The sequence below is a fragment of the Streptopelia decaocto genome, assembly GCF_964273445.1.
Source record: "Streptopelia decaocto genome assembly, chromosome: 13".
Classification (NCBI taxonomy): domain Eukaryota; kingdom Metazoa; phylum Chordata; class Aves; order Columbiformes; family Columbidae; genus Streptopelia; species Streptopelia decaocto.
Window position 1 is genome coordinate 4,991,024 of NC_138668.1, and position 17,560 is coordinate 5,008,583.

Consider the following 17,560-nt stretch of genomic DNA (forward strand, 5'->3'; position numbering starts at 1 on the left):
GTTGTATAGCTTAAAGCTGCTTCCATGTGGGTTAAATTTCAAACTACTTGTCAATGCAGGTGTGTAAAAAGAAAAAAAAAAAAAGCTTCTTCACTCTCATGGGTTTGTACTTGAGATTGGTAATGCCTTTGATTAAAGCTCAGCTGATTCCTGTCCTCAGCATACCACTCTGTTGGACCTAATGGATGCCCTGCCCTCCTCGGCACCGGCCCCACAGAAAACGGAGCCTTGGGGACCTCCTGCTGTTGCAAACCAAACTGATCCCTGGGGAGGATCCACAGTTGCAGCCACTGCCTCTGACCCCTGGCAATCATTTGGTAAGAACAAACTGCCAGAAGGAATGCTTGGTTAAAAGGTTTTACTATTTATTGTTGAGCTTTTCAGAGTTCCTCAATGTACAATGTCCTGCTTGATAAGGACAGTGTATTAGTCCATTCGGATTGTTTTCCATACTCTATAACTAATGTTCCCTGACACATTTCCAACCAGAAACAAACAGAAGTTGCACTCTGCTGCGTTTTTGTGTGTGCATTTTGAATCTGAAGGAAGAGGAGAAGGGTGAAGCTTCTGTTGTCTTTGTGCCGCAAAAACAGCTTGTCTCAGACCAGGCGGATGCTCCTGCTCTGACTACAAGTTGTGTCCAGTGTCGTTGATTTTGACTCTTTAGCAGTATTTAATGTTGTACTTAGGCGGGGTGCTATACTTAGGAAGCCCATAGATCTGATTTACTGTGTGTTTAGTTGCTCCTAGTGAAATGTGATGTGTATCCTGTCAAAACCAAATGGGTTAAATTGTTTAAATGGAGATTTTTTTTGTAGTAAAAAAAATTGAGGTTACAGTTTTAAATATTCATCGTGTTTCATGAGCTTTTGATGGTCAGTTTGTGGAATCTGTTTCTGAAGTGAAAGATCCAATGCTTCACATCTTAAATAGCAATTAAACCCACTTTTTGGTGTTTGGGTGTGTGTTTTGCTGCCCGTGCAGTGTGCTTGTTGGCCAAAGCCTGTCCAAGGAGTTATTCCTTTGCATAAGAAAGCTGATGGTTCCTCACAGTGCACATTAAACGTGTGATGTGTCTGGAATGGGAACTGGATCTGCTTTTGCTGGATTTGGATTTTATCTGTTTTGAGGGGTCAGGGGTTTCTGTGCAAGTGGAAACTTTTTCATGAAGGTATAAACAGCGTAGTTCTGTCAGTTTTGCTTTAGGCTGGTGATTCTACAACCCCTGCTGTAGAGTGCTTCAAAGTCATTTGTGTTAGTGTTCAGCACACTGCCATCCACATTCCTGGTGAAAACTTGTAAGTTTAATAAGGAAGTGCCATTTTTTTTGTTTGTTTTTCCCCTCACGGCAGCATTAAAGGCACCTACACAAATTACTGGGCCAACTACAGTTCATTCATTAGTCTAAGTGTAATTGTTTCATTTTTGGTGATAAACTGCAAGCATGACATCAGGAAAAGCTTCAAATTTTGGACCCTAAGGCTGTTTAATGTGTTTTTCTGTGGTTAAAAAAACAAACAAAATCCCCCTTCTTCAGGTCTTGTGCTTGATATATCATCCTCTGACAAGATTTTCCTTGCATTGGTTGCAGCTGTAGTGTTTCCTCTCAGTGGCTCCCAACTTGGTTTAAATGCCACAGAACATCCCCTTGTTCCAGCTTGCTGGTTACTTGCCTTCCAAGGATGGTCTTGAAGATGTAAGATTTGTGAATTTGCTAAAAAGAGTGACTCATTAAACTGTATTTCTCAAATCCTAGATGTGCTTTGGTATTTCAGTAGAGATAATGGAAGCTACGGGAAGGTATTGTCCCAAGTGCTCTGATTTTGTGTGCTCTCTTTATGAAAGAAAAGATATTTCTGAAAGCTTCTGTTTGTGGGAAGTGCTGTCATTAGCATTTCTGGTGTGACATTGCTCATAACTCAGCACTGAGGGTAGATAAAGGAAACGTAAGTACTGGTGTGGGGATAGCTGGGCTTATTTGGAGAATTTTAGCATTTCCTGGTCTGTCAGTTGTGGTGGCAATGTCTGTAGCAAAAACAAGTTTATTTTCTAGTTGGAACTGCAGATTTTTTTTTAATTCTTTTTCGAACAGATTTGTTTTATTCATTTGTGTTGCACAGAATTTATTTGTGGTTGTTCAGTATGTATCGCACTGATGCTGAGACTTAGCAGAATACCTCATGTTGAACTGCTTCACCTATTCATGTTTGGTATTAATTGGCAATAATGACTCATAAGAGGCATCAATCTCCAAGGAGAGCTTTCCAAAGTAGAACTGCATTGACGTGTATTCTCGCTGGCTCTTTTTGCAGGTGCCAAACCAGCTGCTTCTGTTGACCCTTGGGCAGCACCAGCAGGATCCACAGCTCAGTCTCTGTCCAAAAATGTTGACCCTTGGGCTCCTGCTCAGCCATCTTCTACTGCAGCAAAACCTTCTGTGGATCCTTGGGGACCAGCACCTGCAAACAAACCTCTCTCTACTTCTGGTGAGAAATGATCTCATCTCGTGCTGAACAATTTGCAGTACTGGTCTGGAAAATAAATGGGAGTAGTAGTAGCTAGCAGCAAAAAGAACTGAAATGTAATTATTCTGACTTAGAGCTCTGAATTCATGTTGCTTCTTCATGCTCTGTCCGTTCTACGTTCTTTTATTGGGATGTGTGGATGTGTGCTGAGCACTTAGGGCTGCTGCTGCTGTTGGGTTTTTAAATGGGTTTTATCTTTAAGCAGACAAGGACTTAATTTCTGGAAATGAACGATACTCTAATTTTACCTTTCATCATGATAAATAGCTCTGCAGGTGGATGTCTCTGCAGAGGCAGATTGACAGGTTGAGCAGCTCCTTGCTCTGTGGAGATGTTTAGAGGTGCAAATGAAGGTTTGTTCCTTCAGACGGAGGGTGTGAAACTGTCCCTCAGCCCTTGTGTAGCAAGATACAGCAGGTGCTGATGTAATTGTCTATTCATGCTCTGTAACTAATGCAACCTCGATGAGTCTTAATACCTGGTATTTGCATGTTGGCACCGTGGCTAAATGCATCCTAAATGCATTTTCTGCGAGTTGTTCATCGTGATATATAATAAACAAAGGAGTCTGAGTACTGCAAAAAGTTGTCTAATCAGCTTTTCGCTGGGCAAAGGGCAAAAACTGGATCATTACAAGAATGGTTCTTTAACGATGGTGGGTCTTTGTTCTTGAGAAGAAGTATTGTTGTTATATTGTTGTTAAATACAGTCTTCACTCCTTCTCTTGGGTTTTTGTCTTTTTATGCTCTTTATGGAGCTAAGTCCGTATGTTCATTCGCTGGAAATGTGTTTGAAGGTTAAAACGAAGTTAGAAAAACATTAATACCAAAAAAAAAAAAGAAAGGCAAACTTTAAAGCTTTTCAGCAGTGGGAGTGCTGTTCATTTAGGTGTGGTTTTTCTTCCTCCATTTTGAGGTACAGGTGTATCCACATTTTGAAAATGTTACGTTCTCATTTGTTGCAAACTATGCGCAAGTTCTGGTGCTTTAGCTAACGGGGCCTTACCCTCTCTACCTGGCGTAGATAACCTTTGCTGTTGCATTTCTGCTCCTTTTAACTTGGGAAGCATAACTCAAATCATCACTTAATTTATAGCAGTGTTACTTTTGTCTTTGGACCTGTATTCAGAACTGTGTTTTACTTGAGGGCTGCTTAACACACTTTATAGCTTAGGCTCTAAATTTGTCGCTGTTCTCCTTTTTCGCAGCAATATATTGTCTATACATCTGTCTAGTGCAGACACACAGTGCAAACCCAGCATGCTAAGGTGGTTCAAAAGCACATCTCTCTGAATTAGCTGGCTAATACTGTCAGAAAGGACAGTTTTGTGACATTATCCTGGTCCTGGGGAAGAGTAGGAGACTCGAGCAGATCTGAATTGCTGCCCTGGAACCTGACAGGGCGGCTTCTTGGTGTCTTGGATGGATTAGAAATGACTTTCAGTAGGACCAGGTGTGTGATGCATTCAGAGATCTGTAAATGACAGAAAAATGACAACAGTCTTGTTGTTTTGAACAGGAAGTACATCTTTTGACCTCTTCAGTAATTTGAATGGTACAGTTAAAGATGATTTTTCTGAATTTGACACACTTCGAACTTCCAAAAAGCCAGGTATGAATCAAATTCTTAGCATGCGGACAGTCTGGGTGATAGCCTCAGCAACAAATGTGTCTATTCTTAAATTTGATTAAAATAAATAAAATTGACTTTCGCAAAGGCAAAGATTAAAGCTGGTGGTAATGCAGCAGTAAAAGCTTGTTGTTAAAATTTTGGCCTGTGCATGAACTTATGGGGAATGGGCCTTTTGCATTGTAAGCTATAGAATTTCACTCTGTAACCTTTCATGGCATTGACCCAGAAATTTGTTTGAGTTCTAAATTTACAACTCCAGCATGTTTGGAGTATGGCTCATGCTCAGAGAGTCAAACAGAACAATGTTGACTGCATTTCTCAAATATGTACATTCTAGTGTGTAACAACAGTAGGAAGATGAGAAAATACACTTCTACAAATGCTTTATTTTTTATTTGGTCTTTAGTCACAAAAATAAAAACTGCCAGATCTTAACCTATAAGTGCTTAGATACTGTGTACTTTCAGGATGGTTCTGCCTGAAAGAGTGGTGACTAATTCAAAGCTGGGCTGGGCTACTCTAACGCAAAAGGGAAAACCTGGGCAGAATCTCCGTAGGAAGGGTGCAGCAGTGGCACAGTGCAAGAGCAGGAGCCAAGGCTTTGGAATCTTTTTTTTCCTTGGAAACCCTTAGTCCCATCAGTTGCAGCGTAGCTGTGAGAATATTCATCAGGGAAAATCAGGTAGTGCCTTCAGTAGAGCGCTGCAACTCTAACTGTAGCTTCTTCGTGCTCTTCTAAAGAACATTTATCTGCTTGCGTGCTATAAGGGTGTAACATGTACTGAAACATTTAAATCTGACTAATACAAACATTAGATTTTAAAACATTTCCGTTGTCAGAGACTTCAGGGTTTTCTTTGCTTGACTATGTAGATTAATGAGATAAGTTTTGTTTTTCTCTTTGTGTTGTTTCAGCTGAATCAGGTTCCACTTTGCCATCTCAGCATAGCGGTACCACAAGTCCTGATCTCTTTGATTCCCAACACTCAAGCGCGACATCAGGCAAACAAAGTGCAGCTCGGAAAACCCCCGAGTCTTTTTTGGGTCCCAACGCTGCTTTGGTGAACCTGGATTCACTGGTGTCTAAGCCACCGCAACCCGTTACTTCACTGAATCCATTCTTGGCGCCAGGTCTGTTTCTGCACGTTCCTATAGTTTTCTAGTTTAGCTTTCCCTTTCTATAGGAAAATTCTGCATAACTCAGTCCTATTTGATGTAACGTAAGCTGGTTTTGGTGTATTTTTCTTGATTACTTCAGCCAACAGATCATGACAGAGAGCATAGAGTCACAGAATGTCCTGAGTTGGAAGGGACCCACAAAAGTGATCAAGTCCAGCTTCTGTCCTTACACAAGACAAAGCCACAGTTCACACTGTGTGTCTGAGGACATTGTCCAGTCTCTTGAACACTGTCAGGCTTGGGGCTGTGACACCTCCCTGGGGAGCCTGTTCCAGTGTCCAGCACCCTCTGGGTGAAGAACCTTTTCCTCCAGTCCAACCTGAACCTCTCCTGAGAGCAGAAGGGGGAGGTATCATGGTTTCAAGGCAAACTGCCGACTCTGAGCGCGCAGAGTTTCTTCTCTTGCGTCTGCAGCTGATCTGTTGGCTGAGCTTTGTTCAAGGAATTTTTCTTCCACTTTTACATTTGCTTTCTTGAAATGATCTGTGGTAGAATGCTTTGGGTTATTGAGAATGGCTGAGGTAAAGCCGATTGATTGTCAGAACAGGTAAGATGTGAATGTGCACTACCAGGAATCCTTTGGAAGGGTAATAGGGGGCAGGTTCTTGTGGGCGCGGGTGGGAATTGCCCTTTTTAGTGCTACAGCAGGCACAGCATCTGACAGCAGCCTGAGCTTCAGGTCGCAAACTCTGCAGTGTCGTCTGGTGGGTTGCTGGTTAGGCTGTCTTTAGGCTACCATGATAAACTAGTTTTGATCAAAACACACTCTCAGTGTATTTTGGAAAAAAATCGGCTGTTGCAGTTCTCCTGTAAATTGGCCCCTCTTAGAGATGAGTCTTTACTTAGACTAGACTTGGATGGTGGCACTAAACACATGGAAGATATATCTATTTTTTAAAAGCTATTCATATGCAGTGAAACTTTTTTGTGAGGCTAGTATGGTGAAATACTTTAAAATGCTATTCAGTATTTATTTTCTTCACTCTTCCAATGGAAAAAACCTGACAGTTTAAGCTCCTTGGGTAGGAAAAAACCAGTAATTCTGAACAGCCTTGGCAGTGTTTAGCAAGAGGAAGTCTGTGTATCTGCCATTACCGGTTACTACAAAAAGTTTATGAGGGGTCACTGGGCCATCCAAATAACGCTATACATATATGGTAAAAGGAATTTGTAGTGTTGGCAGCAGCCCAAAGGACCTCAAACGCTGGGAAAGTTATTCACTGCTTTTTCTAGCACCGCTGTAATTCGGAAACAACTTGTTTACTTTATGAATTATTGTCAAAACTCGGTGCCAGAAACATGTACAGCTTCTAAATGGAGTTGACTGGGCGAGATCTTGAAGTGAATGCACAGATCTGCAGAAACCAGATTGCAGTAAAGGAGTGCGGAGAGCCTGCAGTTCTCTTCTGTAATGCAAATTTTAAGCAGCATTTAGAAAAAAATGAGTGATGTGGATGTCATGGTTAGGCATGTTCCAGGTAGCCAAATTTAGATCCTCTCTCTCCAGTGATTACTATCAGGAGCGGAAACTTGGTCAGCAAAGGGGTGTTTTGTGGCGTTGGTAGGTTGAAGGAAACAGACTGTACGTGCGCACCAGTGCAGGCCCAGTTTGCTGAATGACACCCATGCAGGTTTCTCCACAGGGTGTTTTGGGGATGGACAGAAGGTGCATTCTTTGAGAGAAAAGGCCATCGTGTTCATGGAGGTGCCATCTCTTTCCCCCTTCTTCTCTCCAAACCAGGTGCCGCTACAGCACCGACTCCAATCAACCCCTTCCAGGTGAATCAGCCTCAGCCGCTCACTCTGAACCAGATGAGAGCGAGTCCCGTGATGGGAACCAGCCCTTCTTTCAGTGCCGTGCCGCCGATGAGCATGGAGCCGATACCTCTGTCTTCCATGGCCCCCGTGCCCGTGGGAATGGCGCCGATACCAGCGATGGGCACGCTAACGAGAATGGGCCAGGGGCTGAACGTGAGCATTGCAGGATCAATGACCCAACCTCTCCACAGTACGGGAATCCCGCCGTCAGCCTCCCAGGCTACAAATACAACTAACCCTTTTCTCCTATAAAGACCCAATTAAAGGAACTTTTCTTTTCATAGTGTTTCCAGGCTGAAGTCTTTACAGCGCGATGAACGTGGCCTGTGTGGACTGAACGGTGTGTAAGAGACTTGGAAGTAGATTTGCAGTTTACAGTTATGATCTTTGAAGAGTTGTCTCTACTTACCAGTTAATCTAAATCTAGTCTTTGCTACAGATGGTACCTTACTTTGGCTTGTTGAGCATTACGTGAAATGTTCAGACTTTTCACCAAAGTTAGATTCTGCCCATTTTGTTACTTTGTTAATCATTTCAATACACTTTCTAGGGAGAACCTGGCATTTTAAACTCCAGTTGGCTATTTTGTAGATGTCAGATGATGTGCTGGATCCTGAAATTACTCTATACCTGCATTTGTCACTTCCTATGCCCGTACGATAGACCTGAGATTCAGAGTGCTAGTGAATGTTTTGCACATACCTACACACAGTTCTAGACTGTTGGTTCACCCATAGTCCTTACTCTTAGAAGAGAACGATTCGGAGGGCCTAGGCGGCTGGTTTTTATGCATTAAACATTGCAACGCAAAAATCGCACTGCTTTCCTATCAGAGGTTTGACCGAGAAAGCAAGCTTGTCTCAAAAAGGACAAAAAAACAAAAACAAAAACAAAAAAAAGAGAAAAACGTAAAAACACAGATTAAAAAAAACCACCCAAGAACATTCTCAAGTTGTCGAGTATAACGTGTGCTGTTGTATGCGGTGTTGAATTTGTACACTACTCTCTAAGGACTCCCGAGGAACTCTCTGTGAGTGGCATGCTGCACTCGTGCTGAGTGAGTGTCCTGCTCTGTGCTTGTCCAGTACCAGCTTCGTTTGGAAGTTTTCATGTGTATTTTGTTTTTATTTGACTTACAATGTGAGTTGAAAGAGGAGAAAAAGAAAAAATACAGCGGGACAACTTTGGATTCAGTTTCAACGGGGCAAGCTTTAAAACTAATTCAGGCTTAACCTTGCGATATGCAGTTATTCTTGTATACTTTTGCACATATTTTGTTTAGTACAGTTTCATATTTGAGTTTGCAGAGTTACCTAATAGTCCTTTTTTTGCTAATTTTTATAATGTGGTTCTTATTTAACTGTCTGGTTTTGATAGATTTATCCAGTCTGGCTGAAAAATTAAGATATTGGCAAATGTCATTTTTATGGTTTTAATGCCCTCTTATTTATGGTTTTAGCTCTTTGTTTCTGTAAAGAGAGTTTAAAAGGGAAGATTAACACTAAAATATTTACTTTTAAATGAAGTATTCATAATGCGAATCAAAACAAATTCTCGTGACTAATTATTTTTAGATGAATTGAATTTGAGCATAACGTGATTTAAGACTACATTAAAAAGAAAAAACACTAAAGTCGCCTTTCCCTTGATTTGTTCCCGTTTTCCGACTGCCAAAATGGACAGACCTTCAGCCTTTATGAAGATCACAAAGAGAGGCTGTTTTTTCCTTGTAATACTTCTTGAGATGTTAAAAATTCTCATGTACAAACACGACTCATTCATTTTCTTGACTAATTTTTCTTAATGAAAGGTGCGCTCCAGATTATTAACCGGTTCCATTTGCAACCATTAACTGTAAGCTCAACTTTAACTTGCATGTCCGGACTCATCGGCACTAAACTGCGCTCAGGTTTCGGGCGGCGTTTCTGGGGGAAACTCGGTCTTTTCGGGGACGTTGGAGCAGCGCTGGAGCTCAGCCCGTGGAAAGGGACGTCCCAGAGCTCGCTCCTGCCTCGGGGGCATTTCCTCAATGAACTGATGCATCTTAGTGGCCTTTCCATAATTAGGAGGGGAAAACAAAACAAAAGCTGAAATAAATTGCCAGAGTTGTGTGTTGTGGTGAAATGACACTGTGTGGGACTGTGCCAGCCCAGAGTCGTGTGCCGCAGGAAAAGGGGCTGGCGAAGGTGGAAGGGACCGGGTTCTATCTTGTGGTGGGCAGGGGAGGCTGGAAGACTATCAAATCTAGGGTACAATCACAGGTTTGTAGCTGTGTAGGTCAGTGTAGCTCTGTTAGTACGCGGAATGCTAAACGTGTGGATGTTTCTATGCAGATTGTTCGATCCTCTTGACCGCTGTTGAATTTGCAAGTAGGATTCGGAATGTTCATCTGCTCTTGTTTTTATATAGGAGGAAGGAGAATTGCTGTCCACACCCAGTATGTCTTTAAAAACAAAACAAAAAACCATTCATGTTGCCTTTCAGAGTAAGGAAAAATACTTTTTTTTGTTGTTGTTGAAGTTATTGAGAAGTGTAGACCAGGAAGGGTGTGATACTTGCAGAATGGGGGGGAAAGTGCTTTCCAATTGATCTGTGGCAAGATTTATCCTTCATTATTTTTCCAGTTTAATTTTATCAGCAGTGGAGTTGAAGTCACTTGATGTTTTTTTCCCTTAGTCTGTCACCCGAATGCATTTGCAACAGTTAGATGGGGCATTGTCTGTTCAGCCAAAAAGTTCTGACCCCGCGTCCTCTCGTTAAACACTAGAAAACTGTTTTTGGAGGCAAGATGGGGTTTGTTTAGTAAGTATTTAAAATGATAAAGTAATCTACAGTTCAGAGTCACCGTGAATCGATATAAACATGCCATAGGTCTGGTAGGGAGCCCGAGCTTAATGAAACTGCTGAATGGCAAATTGTTGCTTTTACCAAGCCACTTCTGTAAGAGCTGTATTACTTTGACATTATAAATATATATATATATATAGATGTATATCGCACAATAAGCCATGACAAGACACTCTGAAGAGCGACCAGCCCAGCCCGTGGCACTAGGAAGCGTTAGGCTGGGACTAACCAGGCTGAGATTCCCAGCCTAACCTGGGGCTTGCGGCAGGACTCGAGTTTAAGAGGAGAAGTGGCTGGTTTGGTAAATGTGCTGAGTTCCTGGGCTGGAGCCGCGGCGGAAACGCTGAGCAGCGGTTTCTGTCCTGGCCAGGGGGAGTGTCAGTCGTGCCCAGAGTGGTCCATGTCTTTTTGCGATAATTTAACTGCTCTCCAGAGTAATTCTTCCCCCCTCCTCGCCCTCCCGCTTCTTTTCACGTGGAGGACGCGTGCGGATCCCATCGCGTCCGCTCTGGTGTATCGCTCCAAATGCGTTTCCCTCTTTCCCCTTCTTTTCTCACTTGCAAATATTCAAAGTGCTTTTAATTTTTAAAAATGTTAGTATCCCGAAATAGCCTTACTGGTCAAATTGACCAAAGAGAAAGTGTTAAATATTTTGTAAAAAAAAAAATTAAAAAAAAAAAATCTTGGCATAATTTTAAACCCAAAATAAGCTCAGTTATTTATTCAGTTTTATACTATATAGAAACTAAACTACACTGAGGGGTCAGGGAAGGAAAACCATGGTGGGTTGTGGTGTTTACAGTCTTTTTGAAGTCCCGTAGCTAAGACAACTATTGTTATCCATCCTCCCTTTTGCTGTTACAGTTTCTAATGTGTACTGTATGTATTAATATTGCACAAATTGTGGAGAAATCTATGGTTTATTTTTCACAGCAGAATCTCACAAGACTCGCTTCCTTTACAAGTGTTAAAATTTAAATATTTACCAAACTGTTTTCATAATACTGGGAGCTGGCTGCTTTTTATGAATTTGTGCTGACTATTGACATTATTTACTGTATAAATAATTTATCATTTGTACTATTGTATCATAATGTCTGTATCTTTGTGTCATTTTTCCCAAGTGATGTCACGAACGTGATATTTAATAACACCATCAGAACAGTGGAAAGACAAGGGGTTTGTAGGTGACTGGTCAGAATTAAAATTGTATTGCTTATATTCCAGCCGTGTTGCTTTTTCAAGACTCTGTGTAGCGTTTATATCCCACTCCAAAAACTGTCACTGCCGTGCTTGAGTTAGATTTCAAGAAAGCTGATGGGTTGATTGCCATGATTTAAGGTTTGTGCTACGAGTCCGAGGTGTGAGGAGAAATCCAGCCGTTGCGGAGGGTGATGCTGCTTGTACGTTGGTGATGTGATTTCTTTGAGTTCATCGCTTTCCTGGGGCAGGCCTTGCTCTTGCTGTGAGAAAGGAGAGTTTCTTATAAATCACTTAAATCGGAATCCGTTGAGACCTTACTAACTCAATAAAAATGCAGACTTGTTGTGTTGCAGGTGGCTGAATTGCTTCTTTAAACCACATTATCCTTTTAAACGGCGCTTCTGCAGGGATGACGAAGCACTGTCTCGGTGGAGGCTTCCCTGGTTATGTCAAGACAGAAGTCTGGGCAAGGTCTGACTTCCAAAGCTGTCGCTCGTGGAATGAGGGTTGGGGGACCGTGACAAAACTGACTTTTTGAGTCCTTGTTCCCGTTTTTGCAGTGGTTGGGTCTTGCCCTTCCCGTGGCCATGGCTCTGCCCCGTGCACCGAGCCTGGCTCTGGCTGGGAAGTGATTGCAGCTACTAATTCTGGATGGCTTAATTGGAAGGTACTTCATTAGCAGGCTGTTTCCAGAGCTGCCTCTCCAGAGCCCATCCAGCTTTCCTGCAGTTACTGGGTTTTGCTGCCAATCAGACGCATCACTAATCAAACCCTTAATGCTGGAACTGCAGTGGTGCTCGAGACCTGACCATCGGAAAGGCGGCCACGGGGAAAAAAACAACCATCAGTTTTGGTTTGGGGTGGGTGGTACAGAGCTGGCTGGGGGTGTTTGTAAACCCACCATCCCGGTTACATGAGGCCAACTTCAGTCAGCTCTTTTGATTTATTTTGCTTCTGTGTTTGAGCTGGTAAAGAAAACAGAAAAACCTCCTTCGCCGCCCTGGTACCTGGTGCTTTTTGTCCCTCTTATTTTTACAGAGGATGCTGTCTGCTCCTGTGCTTTTCTGTGTGTGTTTATTGCTCCCCCGGCCAGTCTCTTTTTCTGTGTGATCGGTACTTCTGCGCTGTCTCTGGCCTCTAGGAATTGCCCATTATTAAAATAAAGCTGCTCGCTACAGGAAAGATTTAGGAAGGGGAGCTTGTGTGATGACTCTGTAATGAGAAGGAGCTGAACGCTGCGGACTGTTGAAGCCGAGGGGCTGCTGGAGGGAGCCTGAGCTGATAAAGCCTCTCCTGAGAGATCTGAGCCTCCCTCTGCCCTTGGGCCCGGGTTTCCTCCTCCTCTGGCTGAAGCGAGCTGGGATCTGCTTTTTGCAGTGGAAAAGGCCTATCTGGATAAAGGGTTATCTAGAGGCTTGCACTCATCCGCCCCGGTGTTGCCAAAGGATTTCTGCTGAACATGTACGCTGCTGTTGCCTCTTGTTTGTGCTGGGCCGAGTGGTGCAGTTCTGCTTTTCCGCTCGTTTTCATGGAACTATGAGAAAATGGTTTGGCTTTGGCAAGACCTCTGTAGCTGCCTGCAATCTACGTTTCGGAGAACAGACATGATTTATACAGCCCTTCACATATAAAACTTCCGTTTTAAAGTTAGCTGTTATCTGCCTTCCAAGTAATCTCCTCCCAGACTTGTGAGCTGGGACCCAAGTGAACGTGATTTTTGTGAAGGAAAGAGTTTGGTTGGGAGCTTAGGATTCTAAACAGCGGAGAGCTGGTGTTGTACGCAGTGGTAGCGACCCTGTCTCTTCATGTTTTACTGTCGATTGATCGTACCCTGTAGTTGTGGAGGACTCGAGGTTTCAGAGAGTGGAAGTTCCCTTTGGTGTTTCAGACATCCTGCCAATTACCCATTAGGGCGGTTCATTGGCAGCAGTCTGGAGATCGATCGGGGGTTGGCATCCTACCAGTGCAACGCAACCCAGAGCTCTGCAGAGGCTGAAATAGTAAATTACGGATAGGGGAGCGGGGAGATACCTTTTGGGGAGCCTGGATTGAGTAGTGAGACCCTCAGATATTTGGTAAATATATTATTGAGGAGATTAGGGGAAAATCTGTCCTTTTCCCAGTGGGATGGGGCAGGGAAGTGGTGCAAACTTTAGTCCTGAGCAAACCGGTGACCAGCAGAGTTAGCTGTGATGTGTATTGAAATGCTGTTAAAAAATACTATTGAAGTGCAAAACACTTGTGAAGCACCTGAGCATCTTCCCGGCCACCAGAGCGGCTGTGGGGCGCAGGGACTCGTAGCACATCCGTATCCTGCCAGGCCTGGGTGAAATGCTGGGGGTGCAGGTATTAAAAACTCATCGTGACTGTTCAGCAACACTTCTAAATCAACCTGGATGCGTTACCTGATCTAATCGCAACACTTGTGCCGCTGGTTGAGCAACTGCGTTCCTGTTCTCAGGTGAAAGAAAATCGATGCCATTTCAAATAGCGGGAGCGCAGCAGAAGTAAAGGTGGAGCTTGTCTTCTCAGCTGCGCGCCTGCTGCTGCCTGACGTGAAATCTCTCCGGGACACGAGTGCTGCCGGCTTTGCGGTTCCATTGCTGAAATACGTGCTGAGAGATCCTCACAAAGCAGGTACAGCAGCGTGGGCTTGAGCGCTGTTTAAACAGATCAGATCTGAGCTCAGTCCAGCCAGGCGGGGGCTAAGGTGGAAAATCATGGTACACCTTCCTTGTGCCCCCCCCAGGGTGGGAACATGGAACCTGGGAAAATCTGGCAGTGAGATCCATGTTCCTTGTGAAGGGCTTTTTTCCTGGGGAATGAAGTTTTTCTTTTGGTTTAAGCAAGCTGAAGGGAACCAGCTCTGCCTTGGTGTAACAGCACATATGGCCCAGGAGACCGTGGGCTGGCTGGGGTTGTGTTGGGTGACGGCGGTGGGTTTTCATTTCTTTTTTTAACGTCTCCATTAGCAAGTCTAGCACTAAATGTAGTGATATTCTCCAAGGTGAATTTGGGTACTTAAATATCTTGGCCTGAATAGAGGTCTAAAAATAGAAGCCTACAGCAGTTTGATGCTTCTGCTGATCTTCCCTCTGAAGGGGAGGACACTGAATCACCCGCACCCTGTTGGGAAAGGGGGTTGCATTGCACCCTTGCTTCTCTGCAGCTCCCTCCTGAGGTTCAAGCCTGGTTTTGGTGGCCAAAGGATGGTTTCTCAGAGGATTTGTGCCCCAACCATGGGCAGGCACTGGAAAGTTATCTCAAACCCAGCACGGGTAATCAGTCCACCATCCTTGTGTGAAATGGAGAAATAAACTCACAGCATACGTTAATTTGGCAGCTTCTCTTCGTGTGCTCCACAGCCTGTGTTAATGCTGCAGCGGAGGGTGCCAGCTGCTTTCTGCAGCCTGGTGGGAGCTGCAGGTTTGGGTTGGTTTTCTTTTCCTGTGCTCTGAATGTGGAGGTTGTTTCTGGGTTTGCAATACCCACGAGTGGTTCAGCTCTTGGGGTTTGAGCTCCTCCATGTTTGCTCCCCAGCTGGTGGGAAGAGCCTTGGGGATCCCCTGTGCAGCAAACACCCTGGGGATGATCAGCCCTTGCAGGGACACAGGCCGGGCGGCCTTTGCTCAGCTCTTTGCTGTGATCCTGCTCAGTTGTGTGGCCTGGAAGGCATTAAGTGGTTGTTGGTGGCTTCTGGTGTGTCCTAGGCTCCGGGTGTCCAGCTGGGCTGGGTGGTGGGTGCAGGAGGGGGGTTCATGGTGCTTTCATGGTGGGCTCAGGTCCAAGAGTGTGTTCTAGGGCCACCGTGGAGATGTCCTGCGTGGGCTCTGCCGCTGCTCGGTGCCATCTGCTGGGCTGAAGGGAAAGGACCTGGAGGTGGGTGGTTCTCAGGTGGTTCTTGTGGGTGCTCTGGGTCGCTGGCGGTGCCTGGACAGTCGCACACACGGGCCCCAGACCGCAGCTGTGGGTACAGGCCTGGCTCTGTCACTGCTTCTCCTTCTGCATAGCCCCTACCGCCCACCCCAGCTGCCCTGTCCTGTTGTCACCCCACAGATCCCTGGCCAGACCGTGGATCCAGCCCTGTGTCCCCAGACAGCAGGTCCTGGCACGATGCTCTGGTGACCTTGGCACAAACGGGTCATCCTGGGGCTGGTTTGCAATGGGCTGAAATGCTGCCAGTGACAAGCCCAGGTAGAATCGGAGCTGAAGCTCCAATTGTCTTCAAATCTGGCTCTTCTATGGTTTTGTATTTTATTTTGCCTTTTTTTTTCCCCTCTCCTTTTGAGTATTTCACAGGCGGCTCCTGACCCGACACCGCTGCTGGGAGCAGTCGCTGTCAGCTTTAATCCATCCGCAAGACCTCTCATTTTCAGATGGAGATAAATTCTGGCTGCTGCACTACTGCTGTTGTAAAATAGCCTTGCCAGCCTCAGGACAAAGACAGTTTCTCGAGTGCTCGCTCATGCACAGGTTTCTGGTTGGGTTCCTCTCCCGGTGCGGCAGCTCGTGGCCCAGGGAGCAGTTTGCCCCACGCTCTGGGTGCAGGGGCAGCCGGCACCATCGCATTAAGCAATTTTCCATGTGGGAACGGGAAAAACTTGGGTGTTTTTCATGCAGTCTTGTCAGCTAATTGTTGTTAGCAACCTCTAAAGGTTGAAAACTGCCACGAGAGGGCAGGAGCTGATGCTGCTGTTTCTAGTTTCGGCAGAAAGGGCTGCAAATATCCGTTCCTAAGGGCCATGCAAACGATTTTCTGTTTTCTGGAGGGTTTGATTCCCAAGCTGCTGCTCAGTCCGTGTCCTTGTCTATGACAGCAGAATGAACTGAGCGCGGTCCAGAGCTGCTCCTGACCATGAGAGCTGCTGCAGCGTCCTCACAGGCTTCATTCCCCTCCAGCGGGTCTCACTCTGGTTTGGTGGCCTTGAAGCCTCCCCCTGGGTCAGGACACATGTTGTGAATAGACAGTTTTTTCCTTCCCATCTTGAATTAGGAGGTTAATGGCCAATTTCACTGTCTGGGAGAGATTTAAGCGTAACAAAACAGGAGCTGCAGCACCAGCTGACATCCTCGTGCTGCCATCTGTGAGTGTTACATGGGGCTGGGAACTTAGTCCAGTTTTGAATAAAAGGGAGAATGATTAACTAACGAGCAGGGTGGTTCCAGCTGCCTGGAGAGTGGGTGAAGGAAATTACTTTGAGTCTTGAGTAGAGCAAGGCTGGGTTTTGGCTGGTCTTAAAGCGAAGGCTCTTTTTAACCTTTAACACTGACTGCAAGGAACACTTAGAGGTCATAAATCCCTTCCTTATTAATGTCACCCAGCAGCGCAGTGTTGTGTCTGCCTGTACTCCAGAGAGTCTCCCCAGCATGAAACAGCTGCAGATGCTCTGCGGGGCCTGAGCACCAAAGAGAGCTTTCCAGAAAGTTAGAAAGGCAGCAGCAAAGCCGTCTCTGCGAGGAATGCGTGTTTATGAGAGATATCAACAGTTCTCTCTTGGAACAATGGCATTGAACTGGGGAAACGCTTAAAAACATCCCTGTGTCAGACATAAAGCTCCCACAGGCCAAACACAGTGAGGCCTGGAAGAAGGTACGTGAGGGTCTTAAGAACGTACTGGAAACACTGAGGGGGAAAAACATGCCAAAACCCAACCAAGCCCAGAGAGAACAGGCAAAGAGCCTGAACAACGCAGGCAGCAGCATGGGATCTGCTTAGTCACGGATCTTAAATACTGTTTTATGGAGTTTGGGGAGATTTTTTTTTCCTCAAACCTTTGCTTTTCACTGTTTTCTTGCTTCTGAGTGTCCCTGCAGCTGTGACCGGTGCCACTGTGCAAAGTCGGTCTCATTTGAAATGGCAGCAGTTCAGCAGATGGGCCGTAGCACCGCATGGCAAAGCCTGGTGTGAATAAATTCCCTGCGCCCCCAAAGTTTGGGCTTAATCTGGGTTTAACAGGATTCTCGTGACTAGAAACCGTTGTACAGTTTTGCTCTAATTAGGGAGGCAGGTAACTCTGCTCAAGGGAAAAAAAGATATTTAAGCAGTTGTAGGTTCAAGTATTTCAAACACAGATATTTATCCTGCTACTGTAGCTGCTTCCCAAATGCTTTTGTAAAGGAAACAAAATTCCTGCGTCTCCTCTGAGCCAACAGGAAATTCTTTTTAGTTTGGATTCCAACGTGACTCAGTTCAGAGATTACAACAGTTGCCAAAACAACTGGTGGAGGAGCTTACTGGAAGTGTCGAACCAACAAAAACAAGATAGGAAGAAAGTAAAAGACAAAAAAGCAGCTGTGACCATGTTTGGAAAAGTATAAATACTATAAAATACGCTAATACAGAAAAGTTACAGTGA

General features: G+C 44.8%; 1 protein-coding gene across 2 annotated transcripts in view; it reads left to right on the plus strand.

The window, feature by feature from the left end:
- Window positions 1–11,554, plus strand: part of EPN2 (epsin 2) — a 45,565-nt gene extending 34,011 nt beyond the window's left edge. Inside the window, exons 5-9 of one of the 2 annotated variants that reach the window (XM_082064849.1) lie at window positions 161–317; window positions 2,313–2,486; window positions 4,044–4,136; window positions 5,073–5,288; window positions 7,078–11,554. In XM_082064849.1, the coding sequence (XP_081920975.1) occupies window positions 161–317; window positions 2,313–2,486; window positions 4,044–4,136; window positions 5,073–5,288; window positions 7,078–7,406 (969 nt within the window). In that variant the 3' untranslated portion in view covers window positions 7,407–11,554. The remainder of the gene's footprint in view (window positions 1–160; window positions 318–2,312; window positions 2,487–4,043; window positions 4,137–5,072; window positions 5,289–7,077) is intronic. The other variant, XM_082064850.1, reaches the window with a different exon arrangement.
- The last annotated feature ends 6,006 nt before the right edge of the window (window positions 11,555–17,560 follow it).